At 42.8% G+C, this 15,533-nt stretch overlaps 3 protein-coding genes across 5 annotated transcripts; 2 read left to right on the top strand and 1 right to left on the bottom strand.

Annotated features, from left to right (window-relative positions):
- Nucleotides 1-491: 491 nt before the first annotated feature.
- Nucleotides 492-1,945, top strand: LOC147324099 (uncharacterized). Of its 2 annotated transcripts, none has more exons than XM_086304854.1 (4): nt 492-630; nt 700-761; nt 851-1,801; nt 1,874-1,945. In XM_086304854.1, the coding sequence occupies exons 1-3, from the start codon at nt 608-610 to the stop codon at nt 1,795-1,797; spliced, it is 1,032 nt and encodes a 343-aa protein (XP_086160980.1). In that variant the 5' UTR covers nt 492-607; the 3' UTR covers nt 1,798-1,801; nt 1,874-1,945. The 2 variants fall into 2 exon arrangements, with proteins under 2 accessions (XP_086160980.1, XP_086160981.1); XM_086304855.1 differs by having other exon boundaries at nt 536-630; nt 678-761.
- Nucleotides 1,946-8,699: 6,754 nt separating this feature from the next.
- On the bottom strand, nt 8,700-10,030 carry LOC147324098 (uncharacterized). Its single transcript, XM_086304852.1, has one exon. The coding sequence runs from the start codon at nt 9,957-9,959 to the stop codon at nt 9,042-9,044; it is 918 nt and encodes a 305-aa protein (XP_086160978.1). The 5' UTR covers nt 9,960-10,030; the 3' UTR covers nt 8,700-9,041.
- Nucleotides 10,031-10,378: 348 nt separating this feature from the next.
- Nucleotides 10,379-11,755, top strand: LOC147324097 (uncharacterized). Of its 2 annotated transcripts, XM_086304851.1 has the most exons (5): nt 10,379-10,527; nt 10,610-10,671; nt 10,924-11,261; nt 11,358-11,616; nt 11,687-11,755. In XM_086304851.1, the coding sequence occupies exons 1-4, from the start codon at nt 10,505-10,507 to the stop codon at nt 11,613-11,615; spliced, it is 681 nt and encodes a 226-aa protein (XP_086160977.1). In that variant the 5' UTR covers nt 10,379-10,504; the 3' UTR covers nt 11,616; nt 11,687-11,755. The 2 variants fall into 2 exon arrangements, with proteins under 2 accessions (XP_086160977.1, XP_086160976.1); XM_086304850.1 differs by having other exon boundaries at nt 10,380-10,527; nt 10,924-11,616.
- The last annotated feature ends 3,778 nt before the right edge of the window (nt 11,756-15,533 follow it).

Below are 15,533 nucleotides of genomic sequence, written 5' to 3'. Positions count from 1 at the left end.
TGAACAAAATGTTCAAAAAGCAAGTCTTGCAACTCCACAGCCATCTGAAATGCCTGGAAGGACTTAAAATGTTGGTTTTTGAAACATAATCTAAATTAAGTTTAAGTGTTCATTAAAACATAAGAATTGTGCGTTCAGAATCATGGGTCATATCTATGGAGGCTTGTTTCCTGCACTGGGAAAAAAACAAAAGTATAAGTCAGAAATGTTTTTTAAAAATAGCTTTTATGTTATCTTAGATTTTCAATTTATCCCAATATTTCATTTTTAAGTCAAAGTTCCACAATACTAACCTGAAAATATTGACTGTTTGAAAAAAAGAAAATAAAAAGCAGGCAGTATATAAACAATATAAGATTAGGTTGACAACCTGTTCCCCTTGGAGGGTTACACTCATTTGCTCCCAACTGTTCAGTAGATAGGTAAAACACTTCCAAGTTGCAAGCTAAATGCAGGTTTTACCAGGTGTGGTTAATCACTGTAATTGCAACTGCACCAATATAAAGCGAACAGCAACCACACACCAGTTAAAGCACAAACCTGCAGCGCCCTCATGGTTTTCATCCCAACTTGCTGTAGATGAGTCGTGCTGCTTTTTGAGTTAGACATGGGGCTCAAGCTTGTTTTGAAGTGAGTAGTGAAATTTAATGCTGTCTGATTTAGTAGTTTATCTACAGAGACTTGTTTGTTTTTTCACAGGGTTTCCTGCATTTGTTTCCTGCTTTTCAGCAGTGGATCTTGTTTCCCTCAAACAATGAAAGGTAAGCTATTCCTTCAACTTCAGAATGCCCAGAAGCTTAAATTAACTTGGTTTTACAAGCTTACATTTAGTTGAAATCTTTTAATTCAGGGCAAACTAGTCCAGCTGTAACTGCCAGTGCTAGAAGTGCTGGCACTAACCCTGGACATGATGGCTCTACTGGCGGAGAGGCTGGTTCTGGCCCTGGATCTAGTGGTTCTACTGGAGAAGAGGCTGGTTCTGGCTCTGGACCTAATGGTTCTACTGGAGGAGAACTCGATTCTGGCCCTGAACACAATGGTTCTGCTGGAGGGGAAGTTAGCTCTGCAGGAGGCTGGTCCTTTGGCTCTGGCAGCTCCAATGGAGGTGGAGTTGATCCTGGATCTGCTGGCTCCACTGCCGGAGGGGTTGGCCCTGGCAACTCTGCAGGAAGTTGGTCTTTTAGCCCTGGGAGCTCCACTGGGGTAGCAGTTGGCCCTGGCAGTTCTCCAGGGAGTTGGTCCTTTAACCCTGGGAGCACCAGTGGAGGAGGGATTAGCAGCTCTGCAGGACATTGGTCTTTTATTCCTGGGAGCTCCACTGGGGTAGCAGTTGGCCCAGGAGGCTGGTCCTTCGGCCTTGGGAGCTCGAGTGGAGGATGGGTTGGCCCTAGAAGCTCTCCAGGAGGCTGGTCCTTTGCTCCTGTTGGCCCCATTGGAGAGGTTCGCCCAACGTGGTCTAATGGTTATTCATTCCTTGGTGGTGTTCCTTATCAAAATTATCCTGTATTAAGTTCTTCTTTCCTTAACCACCCATGGAACTGGATGCCACCACGTCCCTTCCCTGACTTCAATGCCTGGTCTACTTATGAGGTGCCACTAGGTATGGTTGCGCTGCTCCCTCAGGTACCTTCATTGCCTTCGTCCCATCTTGTCCAGACTGGAACTGGCTACCAGCGAGGAAGAGAAGTACTTTCTCACTCCAAATATTCTAATAATATCTTGGGCCACCATCCTCTGAGTCCTGTACTGCCACAGTACCCAAGACGTGCGAGTGGATTTCAAGGGATAAAAGTCTAATGAGGTAACTACATGCAGTGACGCATTAATGACTGAAGGTCCTTTTTAATTGACTTATTTCTGCTTAATCTTGCAGGTGAAACTAAAGAGCATGTATCTGCTTTCAAGAAGCCTTTTGGATATGGAATAAAGACTTTAATAAAGCTGAGTGTTCTGTGCATTTGATTGTAATTCGATGTTTAAATTATTTGTTTCACTTCTATCAAGTAACTGATCCCAAAGGCTACAGCCTGAGCTGCTTGGTGTGCTCCAACAGTGCTTCTGGCTCTAGTTGCAAAGAAAAGGTATCCCATGGATTTTCTTGCTCCTTTATTATACAGTGTTGAAAGTAGGCATCAAAATTCTGCTGGAAAGTGCTTGATCATCTGACTCTTGCATTGACTTGAAGTTGTAGGGTTTTCAACTTTCAATATTAAGCACTTTGGGGCAGCTGTGATTTGGTGGTATTAAAAATAGAACTGATCGTTAATGTATATGTGTATGTATATATGTATATATGTATGTGTGTATATGTATATGTGTATGTATGTGTGTGTATATATATATATGTGTATATATATATATATATATATATATATGTATGTGTGTGTATATGTATGTGTGTGTATATGTATGTGTGTGTATATGTATGTGTGTGTATATGTATGTGTGTGTATATGTATGTGTGTGTATATGTATGTGTGTGTATATGTATGTGTGTGTATATGTATGTGTGTGTATATGTATGTGTGTGTATATGTATGTGTGTGTATATGTATGTGTGTGTATATGTATGTGTGTGTATATGTATGTGTGTGTGTATATGTATGTATGTATATATATATATATATATATATACACATACATATATATGTGTGTGTGTGTGTGTGTGTGTATATGTATGTGTGTATATGTGTGTATGTATATGTATATGTGTGTGTGTGTGTGTGTATATATATGATCTGAAAGATACATTGAATCAGTTTGTTAAAAATGTCATTTGTCTGGTTGGAAAGATTCTGGTTTTAAAATGTGGGCTGCCAGAGGTTTGTGCAAAGTTGCAGACCTATTTGACAAGGACACCTTAATGTGCTTTAATGACTTGACATGGAAATTTGGCATTGCAACCAAACATTTCTTCAAATTTCTACAGATCAGAAGCTTCATTTCAAAAATCCCTAACACTGCCCACTCTAAACTCATTAAAGGACACAGCAATAAACCATCAGCTGAAGAAGGGTATAACATCCCGTCTTTATAACAACCACAGGGACAGCTCTCAAACGTCCTCAGAAAAAAAAAAAAGATTTAAATGGTGTCAAGACTTAAAGTGTAGAATAACCACAGCGGAATATCAAAAAGCCTACTTGAAAGCCCAAACACAATCTATAAACACCCAATTTAAACTAATCCAGTATAAATGGAAAATTAGGACATATATCACCCCAAGATTATTAAACAAATTTGACCCTAACGTTCCGGACATGTGTGTTAAATGTGGGGATAAAGGTACACTGATGCATTGCCTATATGAATGTCTAGAAATCCCAAAATTTTGGACAGAAGTTTTAGATGTATTAGTGCGTATTACAAGTGTTAAGCTGAATCCATGTCCTAAATCCTAGCGATTTTCCCCACTGAGCAAAGTTCACTAAAAACCACAATCATCTCCCTGTTGCAGGAAAAATATAGCATAGCATGGGAGATGGGTGGTCTCGTAGGGTGTCTTGCATTGAAATCTGCTGCAGTGACCCGGTTACTGCGTTCACCAGATATCAACACAATTTCGATCCGTTCCTCACGTGTTAACCTCTTCGACATGTCAATGGCTGTGAACAAAGAGAAACTTGTAAATAACTCATGAAAGAATAAAGTTACGTTGAAACCAAGCACATCATTGTTTTTCTTGTGACATTACCAATAAGTGTGATGTGTCACATGGCCCTCTTCCTATTGCAAAAACAAAAGTTGTATCCAAGATGGCCAATTTCTAAATGGCCACCATGGTCACCGCCCACCTTGAGGAGTTTGCCCCCTCACATATACTAATGTGCCACAAACAGGACTTTAATATCACCAACCATTCCCCTGTTATTACGCTGTATCCATATAAATGGCCCACCCTGTAGTATTACAAGTAGGAGCTCAGGCTTCTTCTTCTTTAAATTATTTATTGGTGGTTGGCAAACAGCAAAACGGTGCAATACTGCCACCAACTGGTTTGGAATGTGAACCAAAATGTTAACAAAATAAATAAATAAATTTTTACAAAAAAATTAAAAATTAAAAACCTCCCAAACAAATGAGTCTGCCATAAAAACCAAATATGGTCTGATAACTTTCCCTTCTCGAGTTCTTTTTTTTTTTTTTTTTTACAACTTTATTTATAGTTTTCCAACAAAACAGTCCAGAATTTCTTACAAAAGTTGCGAACCCTACCCCCCACCCCCATCCAGGTGGCATCCCCACAACCAGGAAGCACAATACACACAACACAAAAAAAAAAAAAAAAAAGAAAAAAGGGGAGAAACACTCAAACCAATCTGTGACAGTCATTATAGCACCAACAGCCGGACCCCGGCACATGAGAGAAGAAACAAAGAAGAAAAAGGGAATAAAGAAATCCCAACAGTCAAAGTACGGGCATTGAGGAGACTATGGACAGCAGTCCGAGAAGAGAGCAAGAGCATAAATTACCAACAAGTAAAGAACAATAAATCAGGCAAAAGACAGACCCCTGACATGAGTTATGAACCGTGACCAGGTTTTGTCATATTTACTCTCCAAGCCGCGCACGGTATACCTAATTTTTTCCAGAGCTAATCCCAACATCACCTCTCTAATCCAATGGACGTAGGAAGGAGGGTTCGACGCCTTCCAGCTCAGCAGTATCAGACGGCGGGCATGCAACGAGGCAAAGGCTATTGCGTTTTTGTGGAGGGGAGAGAGTCTCAGCTCTTCCCGAGGTACACCGAAGATAGCTATCAAAGAGTCAGGCCGCAGTGTTTCACCCGATATAGCTGACAGTGATTGAAAAATTGATGTCCAGAAACCATACAGGGAGGGACATGACCAAAACATGTGCCCCAAAGAAACAGGAGAGTAATCACATCTAGGACAATTCGGTGCAACATCAGGGTACAGTTTAGACAGTCTGTCATTAGAATAGTGGAGCCTGTGGACGACCTTAAATTGAATCAGGCCATGTCTAATACAGAGAGAAGACGTATGTATACGCTGTATGGCTTTCTTCCAGATGTCTTCTGACATGAGTTCTCCAACCTCCCCTTCCCACGCCGCCTTAGGTTTGTCCCATGTATGAGGGCAGCTTTCAAGAATCAATGCATAAATCTTCGATATTGCTCTTTTAGTGGGCTGACTCACATTAAGAACTAGATACAGTAGGTCCTTAGAGGGCAGAGACGGGTACCCTGGGAGAAATTTAGAGGCAAAACTCCGAGCCTGAAGGTATCTGAAGTAGTGAGACTTTGGTAAGTTATGGTCTTCACACAAATATTTAAATGAGACAAAGCCATCCTCAGTGAAGAGATCTTGAAAGAAAACCAGACCGTTTCTGTGCCAGACTGCAAATGAATGATCTATTTGAGATGGTGTAAAAAGATGGTTGAACATTATCGGAGAAAAGCTACAAGTATTTGTCAAGTTAAAATGTTTCCTGAATTGACCCCAGATCTTAATTGAATTTTGAACCACCAAATTGGAGTTCAGCCCAGATGCTTTGACATTCAGTGGGAGAGGGGCAGTTAAGATCGAAATCGGAGAGATTGGGAGTGTAGCTCTCAGTTCCATATCTGCCCAGACTGGACCCTCCCCATCCGCAAACATGGTTATCCAATATGTCAGCTTGACAATGTTAGCAGCCCAATAATAGAATAAGAAATTAGGTAAGCCCAAACCACCATCAGCTTTAGCTCTCTCCAGGCTTGCTCTCCTTATGCGTGCAGGTTTTTTGTTCCATATGAACAAAGAGACAAAGCGATCCAGCTGGGCAAAATAGGATTTGGGGAGAAAGATGGGGATCATTTGGAATAGATAAAGAAACCTGGGCATTACAGTCATCTTCACCACATTTATCCGTCCTGCCAGCGAAAGTGGAAGTTTTGACCACCTACCCAGATCAGATTTAGTACTGTCCAGAATAGACCTGTAGTTATACTGGAAAATAGTCTTAATCGAGCCAGCTATTTCCAGTCCCAAATATGTGAATTTGTCATTTTCAATTTTAAAAGGCAAATCGTCATAAGTGGTCTGTTTTGCCAGATTGTTCAATGGAAACAGTAAGGATTTTGATAAATTAACCTTATACCCCGATATGTTGCTGAACTCCCGCAGCCAGCGGAAAAGGTGGGGCATACTCCCAATTGGGTCTGATATCTGCAAAAGGAGATCATCAGCATAAAGCAGAGTTTTATGAGTTACCTCACCCCTGGATATACCTTTAATCCTCTCATCAGATCTGATAGCAATTGCCAGCGGTTCGATCGCAATGTCAAACAGGAAGGGTGACAGGCAACAGCCCTGCCTCGTCCCCCTGTAGAGCGAAAAATATTCCGAAATCAGACCATTTGTCCTGACTGCAGCCATAGGTGTTGAATATAGGACTTTAATCCATCTACAAAAAGTAGGTCCCATGCCAAATTTCTCCAGAACTGTGAAAAGGTAGGACCATTCGATTCTGTCAAACGCCTTTTCAGCGTCAAGGCTCAGAATAACTTCCGGTTGTATTGTCGAATGGGGGGAGAATACCACATTAAACAGTCGTCTCACATTAAAAAATGACTGCCGTCCGGGAATGAAGCCCGTTTGGTCCTCACTAATAATGGTGGAAATAATAGGGTCCAACCGTAGTGCAAGAGTTTTGGTTAAAATCTTATAGTCACAGCACAAAAGACTTATTGGCCTGTATGAGCTACACTGTACAGGATCTTTATTTTTCTTTAGTAAGACTGAGATCGTGGCCTGGGTAAGCGTCTGCGGCAGATTGCCAGTAGCAAAAGATTCAGCATAAACTGATTCTAAAATAGGTGTGAGCTTCGAAGAGAATTCCTTGTAAAACTCCATGGGGAAACCGTCCGGACCTGGCGACCTTCCAGTCTGAGATAATTTAATAGCGTTCGTTATCTCTTCAATCGACAACGGCTGTTCCAAAGGCGACTGAGCGTCCGGAGAGAGCTTGGGAAGATCCAGCGAGTCAAGAAACGAGTAGATCTCGGATGAATTACTGCCCACCTCTGATTGATATAGGGTAGAGTAAAAATATTTGAACTGGTCATTAATGACTCGGGGGTCGTGAGATATCGAATCAGCACCTATTTCAATTCCCGAAATCACGCGCTCAGCTGACCGCTGTTTGAGCTGAAGTGCAAGGAGCCTCCCCGCTTTATCTCCATGCTCATAATATACCTGCCTGGATTTAAAAATATTTCTTTCGGCTCTCCATGTCATAAGCGTGTCAAATTCAGTTTGCAACAGTAATTTCTCCTTAAAAAGATCCGGCGTAGGTGAAAGAGCGTAACGCCTATCCATATCCGCAATCTTGTCAGCCAGTTCTTTAAGTTGTTTAGAGCGCTCCTTGTCTCTGTGTGCCACATAAGAAAGAACTTGGCCCCTAATATAGGCTTTCATAGACTCCCACAAGACTCCCCTCGACACATCCTGGGTGTCATTAATTTCTAGAAAGAAGTCAATCTGATTGCTGAGAAACGTTTTAAAGCGTTCACATAAAAGTAATAGGGGGTCTAGCCGCCACGTTCGTTGGGGCGCTACATTACCTGGAAAAACCAGACCCATCTGCACAGGGCTATGATCTGACAACACTATACTGTGGTATTTGGTGCTGGAAATTAAGGGAAGTAGCTGGTTATCGACAATGAAGTAATCAATCCTGGAGTAACTATGATGTACAGGGGAAAAAAAGGAAAATTGCTTCGTAGATGGGTTTGTTGCACGCCAAGGGTCTGATAAGCCGTAAGAACGAAGTAGGGAATTAATAGCCACTGCTGCTGACGAGAGGGTGTTGCTCGACCTTACGCTTGATCGGTCCAGCTGGGGAGAAAGGACACAATTAAAGTCTCCACCTAGAATTAGTTTATAGGAGACAAGGTCTGGGAGAGTCGAAAAAAAATTAAGAAAGAACTGTGCGTTGTCCCAGTTAGGTCCATAAATATTAGCCAGTATTAGTGGTGTGTTAAACAGCTTGCCCACTACAACAACATATCTGCCATTAGGATCTGATATCACTTCAGAGTGTTCAAATGGAACCCCCTTCCTAATTAAGATTGCTGTTCCCCTGGCTTTGTAGTTAAAACGTGAATGATATATTTGTCCAATCCACTTACAACCTAATCTTTTTTGGGAGTTAGTATTTAAGTGTGTCTCCTGTAGAAACATCACGTCAGGTTTGAGCGATTTCAAATGACTAAATACCTTGCTTCTTTTAACCAAATTATTCAGCCCTTTGACGTTCCAGCTAATGAATGAGACCGGTTTCTGTTGATTATTCACATTATCCAGAGTCATAGTGCCACAATCGATAATAGACTGATCCTGCACGTTGGTTATATCTCAGTGTTTCAGTGCCTGTTTGAGCCACAACATAAACCACAGATAAACCCAAAGCAAAACTAACAAAAACAAACAGATAAACATAAATAAACCTCTCACCATCCTGGACCCCTGGGCTGGTCTTCCACAAACCTGAGACTGCCCTGAAAACACTCCTCTCTCTCCTAGGCATATAACACGTTTACACTAGCTTAAACTCTTACATGAACTCAGCAAAGACAGAACAAAGTATAATAGGACCCTTGACTCAGCATCATTATTGCCGCATGCACGTCGGCACCCATCCACTTACAGGCCGGTACGGCTCTGAACACACACGGTTGGAAAATAATCCCACAAGAAAGGGGTAAAACCCAATAAAAATAATGACACTGGTGATAAGAAAAAGGGGATTAATTAATCAGAATACATCAAAAAGCAAAATAAAAGCACTGTTGGGGTTATGGTGTCGGGCTGGAACTAAGACCAATGAGGATACCGAAGATATTCTGAAATAAAATATTCCCCAGGCCACATGACATCCACAGAAATCCCCAACATCTTATAGCTATACCTTGTCCAATCATAAAGGGCATCCAACCGTAGCGTGGCGACGTTCACCAGTCAATGCACAGCCTGTGCAGACTACCTCAATGGTAGCACGCAGCGTGTGATACTTGTTGTGGTCCGTGAATTAACTGTCACTCTCCCTCCGTCTCCCGTGGGCGCAGATTGGTCTCGACGTAGTGCCTTGCCTTGATCGGGTCTTCGAAAGACATCTGTTCGCCAGCTGGGGTCGTGATTTTCAATGTAGCTGGATACAGGAGACCATATTTCACTCCCGTACACCGGCGAAGCAGTCTTCTCACCTCGGTAAAGGCCGATCTCTTCTTTCTAACGGTGGCCGAGTAATCTGGGTAGATGTAGAAACGCTTCCCATTACGGGTAATGGGACCTGCCCCCATGGCCTTTCGAAGAACATCCACTTTCTCCTGAAAATAGTGGAACTTGACGATTATCGGTCTCGGGGCATCTCCATCCTTTGGCCTCGGCTGCAGGCCCCTATGCGCCCGATCGAGCGTCGGCGTATAGTCGAGGGCGAGCGCTTCCTTCAACAATTCAGCCACGGCTTTCTCCGGTCGAATATTTCCGAATCCCTCTTCCACTCCAATTAGTCTGCAGTTATCACGACGTTGCCGGGACTCCAAATCATCGGCCTTGTCTGCCAACCGGACGACTTGGGCAGATAGCGCATCAACTTTAGCTTCCAGTGCTACAACACGGTTAGCCTGGCCATTAGCTTCCTCCTCAAGATCATCAGTGCGGGTCGAGAGCGTGGCGTTTTCTTTCTGCATGTCTTCGATAACCTTCGCAAACTCTGCGCGCACACTCAGGACCTCTGACCTTAAATCACCCGCCAAGTCGTCTATTTTCTTGTGTAGTTCACCTGCAGCCGCCATCACAGACGAGTCGATCTTGGCTAGCACATTCTGCTCCGTTTGCTTTATGGCAGCCATGATTGTGTCGAGATCCGGCCCGGCCCCCACCCCCGCGGCCGGATCCGCACCAGGCAAGTCCGAGGCATCAGGCCCCGGCTTCTGCTTGAGCGATTTAGGCATGTTGAACAGCTGTAGACTACAAAATACAACTGATTCGAAAGATTAGGCACTTGTGAGACGGGTTCGCGCCGGGATGTACTAGAAGGGGAGCGGGAAAATTATGCAAATGGTCAATCTAAGCAGAGCTCGCAAAAACACGTCTTCACATGTCGCTGCTCTCTCCCCTCCCCCCCCTTCTCGAGTTCTTATGAAACAAATCAACCAAGCCCAGTTTCACTTTCATATCACCAAGCATATCAATTCTTCTCTCTGCATCATATTTCTGACAATGCATCAAAACATGTTCTGTTGTTTTTTCTTCTCTATTGCAGTCAAACTTTCCTGTGCGGGGTTCGGTATTGTTCAGATTCCAGGCTCAAAAGAATGCATCATTGACTGGGGAGTGATGGGCACCAGGTGAAGTGAATGAATTTAACGAGAGCTGCCAGCATGTTGAGCACCAATATAAGCCATGCATTTGCTGTCAGCTAGTTAACGGATACTGAGTTGATCTGTAAGCAGCTGGCAGTGTGTTGATACCAGCCTGCTGTAGCGGACCCTTAATCATGGTGCTTGTCTTTATGCTGAGGTTAGTTGTGCTGTTTGATGTCTCTTTTATAATTTAAGTTTTTTTTTTTATATATATATAAAACATGTTATATCTTTAACAGGGTTTCCTGGATTTGCTTCCTCCTTTTTGGCCGAGGTGCTTGCCTGCCTGTTTTAGTTAAAGGTAAGTCTTCCTGTCTAATCTCAAGAGTTAGTCTTGGAAATATAGCTGTAGCAGAACTGAACTACCCCCCCCCCCCCCTTTTTTTTTTTTTTTCTCTCAGGAAACTGTAATTTTATACTTGACTGAAAAGCTTGGTCTGCTAAACCAAGTAATAGAAGGGTTTTCTTTCAGTGCTACTCAGAGCAAAATTTGCAAGAGCTTCATTGCAACTTGACAAGCTCAGTTTCAGTAAAAACTTATTTCTGCTTTCAGGTCAGTCTGGTGGCACTGGAAGATTGGGCCACCTTGGCTGGGTACCTGGTACTGGAGGGGTTGGTGCTGTCAGATGGTTCCCTGGAACTGGATTGCGTGGGGATGGTAGCACTGGATCTGTAAGAGTTGATACTGGTGACTGGGCCTCTGGTGCTGGCAGAGCTGGTGCTTTAAGTGTTGGCACAACTGGGGTTGGTCGTGACACCTCAGTTACTACAGGGCTTGGTGTTGGCAGCTCTGGTACTAGTGGGGTTGACGTTGGCAGTTCTGTTACTGCAGGCGTCGGTGCTGGTAGCTCTGGAGGGGTTGGATCTGCTGGCGGCTCCGGCTCTGGAAGGGTTGGTATTGGTGGCTTTACTGGATCCTCATTTTTTGCTGGCTTTCCATGGGTAAATGCTCCTACAGGGGGAGCTCCTTCCTCCTTTGACCCACAGGACTGGATGCCCTCTCAGACCTATCCTGACTTTAATGCCTGGTATACCTCTCAAGTGCCACTTGGCATGTTTATGGCTCCACCTGCATTGCCTTCATCCTACATCATCCAGAACGGCGATGGTTACCAGCGAGGAAGAGAAGCCTTTTCTTACTCCAAATACACTGACGATGTCTACAGCCCCTTTCCTCTAAGCCCTGTGCTGCCACACGATCCAGAAAGTGTCCCAGTGGTTGATTCTCAAAGGATAAAGGTTTGAGGTAAGGCACAGTTACGAACCAACTTGCTTAAATTTGGAGAAACATGTGTAGTGACTTTTTGTTCTTGCAGGTCAACTTGATGAGCTGAGCCTGGGCCTCCATGCATCATGTGGTCATTAAATGCACTATAACAACAAAATCTGTTCTCCAGTCTTTTACTGGGCAACCAGTCATTAGGTCAGCTTTAGGTTTTTGTGGACAATGTCAGACACTTTGACGTTTACACATTCAGCATAGCCCGACTCTGCCTTAACTGGCTGAACCTGACACCATCACGGTCAGAGGTGATGGGTAACAACTTTCTTTAAACTGGCTGATATGCATGGACACAAAGGTTGTCTTGCAGGTCACGTGATTCTGTCACATTGGATGAATGATGATGAAAAGCATAATGAAGTGAAAGGCAACACTATAGCAACTACAACTCAAGACTTAAAATGGTGAGAATAACTCAAATGCACTGAAAATACTCAACCAAGACCCCAGATCCCAAAGTCAAACCATGGACTGACAATTAAAGCTACAGTGTGTAAAAGTTTAACAGATGTCAGCAGCTTGCAGAATTCTACTGAATTACCTCCAGAAACTTATTTGCGTAAGCCTGGCTACAGTGGCTAGGATAACTTATTTTCATCTGTCAGAGACAAAACCTTAAATTTCAACTGTAGAAGGCAGTCAGTCCGCTGTTTACCTCAGCTTTCAGACGCAGCTGAACGATTTATCAGCGGGAAAGTGACTGTTAGGGCATTGGAGCCTAATGTTAGCGTATAACTGGCTGCTGTTATTTAGCTCTTGTCAGCTTTCCAGAGATGAGAGGGTCACGTGTCTGACCTGGGAGCGTGTTTTTGTGTTAGAGCTCTGACTTAAATGAAGACAACATTTTAATAAGGTGCCAGTGGCGTTCTCTTTCCTTGTGTTTTTGTGAAGGGGCTAAAATGTAGGGTATGACGGTGCAGAATGAATCTAAATGTACCTTACGCAAACACCCGTGACTTCTTTCTCCTTTGGTTTGCACATTGCATCTCCGCTCTCTAGCACCACATACGTAAAACACCATTAGTTGCAAGGCAGATGTCCTTTCCCTCCACTGTATTCAGATATAGTGGCTTCCACAAACTGCCAACCCACTGATGTTTATTCTAGATTAATTATATGGGTCAGGTTAATGGAAGATGTAATTAGACACTTGTCTGTATATTTGAGTACAGTATCCTTTTTACTAAGAAATTACTGATTTTACATTATCTTTGTTATATCATGAAGGCAGAAGAAATGAATCAAATCTACTCTATTTTATTCTAAGAGAGCGAATGAAAGGAGGCATGAGCACAATCCTGGCCGCTTTCTCCTGGAGATGAAAGAGTGTGTGTCACAAAGAGCTCTTAAGTGTGGTTGTCTGTTTCTCTGTGCAACCTTTCACCTCTGCTGCTGCTGTGGCTGCAGCAACATTTCTACATGTGGAACACAAGCTTCAAACAGGGGAAGCTGGTGCAATACTGAGCACTTTTTCTGTTTATTTAACAATGTTATCAAAGAAGGCACTAAGCTGACCAATGAGGTGTCGTAGTCACATCTTCATTATGTTAAACATAAGCATAGTGATGTGTGTTTGAGTGCACAGAGCTCTGAATGTAATGTGACAGAAGCACCTTCATAACTGAAACGTTGAATCAGCATTATGTATATAATAAGGGCCTCAATACAGAACCTTGTGGCACACCATAGGTGAGGGAAGTGGAAGATGACTGTACTTAAAACCTCAGCTTGGATGACAGATTCTGGTTATACTTCTTAGATTAAAATATATTACAGATATAAAGTTATATGCAGACGACAGCGTTTCATCGTGTCATCCTGCTGATTTATGAGCACAAACTTGGATAAATTTGTGATTTGCTCAGTTGCCTTGATGCTGCTGCTATAAACACTCAAGAGGTTTCACATAGTCCTGAACCTGATGGAGACTCCATATTGATATTGGGAACAGTGGAGCAGTTTTCACTGACTGAGTGCAGACTAACAACTGTTTAGAGCAATCTGAAGGCAACACAAACATCTCAAAGATCTGTTGCATATTCAAATGGAGTTTGGATTTCTGGCACTTCATCGCCTGGAAGAAGTTTTACTTCTTCAGTTATCCAATTCAGGGTGCTTGTTAATTGTACATATTACTATTAAGATATTTCTCTCTGATTTCTGCCAGTGCTGGACCCACCCACTATGCATCATATGCTTTATTTCCAGAAGTTTCTGATTGGAGCAAATTCCAACTTCACAGCCTGTACATGGCTGATTACTGCAGGGAATAAGTGAGATTTGTGGGCATGCACTGGGCTGAAAATCAAGTTGTTGATGCAGTAGTTGAGCATTACACAGGCTGCAATAATCATGATCATGTGACTGTGCAACATGGTTTCTCTGCTTGTGTTTATTACGTGTCTGCCTCACACATGTAACATTTCAGTCTGGGCTGACTGATGTTCATTGGGTAGAAAGAGCTGCAGTTTTATAAAAGAGTGAAACATTTCCATAATGGCACAAACAGATTTCTGTGTTTGCTGCTAATAACCTGAAAAGTTTGTGGTTAATATGATTTTTGATTTTCAGCTTTTCCTGTTGTACATGTTTCTGAGAGATGGAGCGCCACACTTTCAGCGCCATGCTGGACCCTGGTGTGCTGGGATTGGCTGCTCGGTGTCTGTCAGTAACTATTTAATAGCAGAGACATGTAAATACTTTGCATTACATTTTGAATCCACTACCTTAAAAGAGCTCCAATTTACAGACAGAAATGTCAAAAATGTTACAACTGTCCCCGGTCTCCCCTACTTCTAATTTATTTTCCCAAACCACGCGGAGCCGCAGTATAAGGACTAAGGAGCCGCGGCTCCGGACCCCTGATATATACCAACAACAGTGTACATCACTGTCACAGCATTGTCAGTTCAGCCTTTTCTATTATGTTTAACCCGAGTGACCGCCCGGTCAGCTGGTGGGTAACAGGCATCTCTAAAAATAAACAGAGCCAGTGAGAGTGAGTGGATTTAAGAAAGTCAGTGACTCAGGTGTGTCGCTTGGTTTGTCATCTGTTGTTGACTCTGGAGGAGACGTAGAAATTGTTTATTTTAAATCTTAGTTGGGAAGGTTCCTGTTTCTAAAGTTTCTATTGTTTTAGTGCAGGTTTTTGATAATTCTGAGTGGATTTACACAGTACGGGTCAAAATGACCGCAACAAAATCAATGTCACTTTTTTGTTTTTCAACATAATACAAGGGTTCATTTCCAAAACTTGCTTATGAGCTTCAATTTGTAGCAGATCCACTATTACACAGCTGGAGCAGTCTCCAGTGGAGGTCAGTCCACTGCTGCCACCTGTGGCCAAGTACCACAGCCTACTGACACATCTGCACCTGCTGCTATGATCACAGTGAGTAGAGGCTGAGTGGCTGCACTTACCCCTGGTACATCTACTCACCAACATGTTGAAAGATGCAATCCCAGCAATGTGGATTGTCAACACTGAAAACAATCGGTAAGCAAAGACAACAGGGATCATTTTTTCTGTTTATTTAGCACCCACAACATTTGTAGTCGCCTTCTGCACAGGGGAAGTCCACACACACTGTGTGGTACCACTTTCCACAGAAGGTGCATTCAATCTGCAAGACTGAATGAGATCGTCAGAGTCATTGTCTGACTGTTTATTACTGATCACCTGCTGTACATTCACAGTAACTGCCATCTCCTTACACATGTTTATTAGATTAACCACACTTATACAGACTGTATAGAGATAGATATATAAAGGACACAGGCAGACTCTGCTTACAGGATGTGATGTGACAACACTAATGAAATATTGATGTGTCATATTTGTCCAAGGCGTGTTTCATTGTCATGGAAAAAGAGAATATCAA

This window comes from Aulonocara sp. 'chitande type north' Nkhata Bay, linkage group LG8, assembly GCF_057382095.1.
Source record: "Aulonocara sp. 'chitande type north' Nkhata Bay isolate Kocher_YH1m ecotype deep benthic linkage group LG8, A_spYH_male_GT1.1, whole genome shotgun sequence".
Lineage (NCBI taxonomy): Eukaryota > Metazoa > Chordata > Actinopteri > Cichliformes > Cichlidae > Aulonocara > Aulonocara sp. 'chitande type north' Nkhata Bay.
Note: the sequence above shows the minus strand (reverse complement) of the source record. Positions and strands in the feature narration are given on the sequence as shown.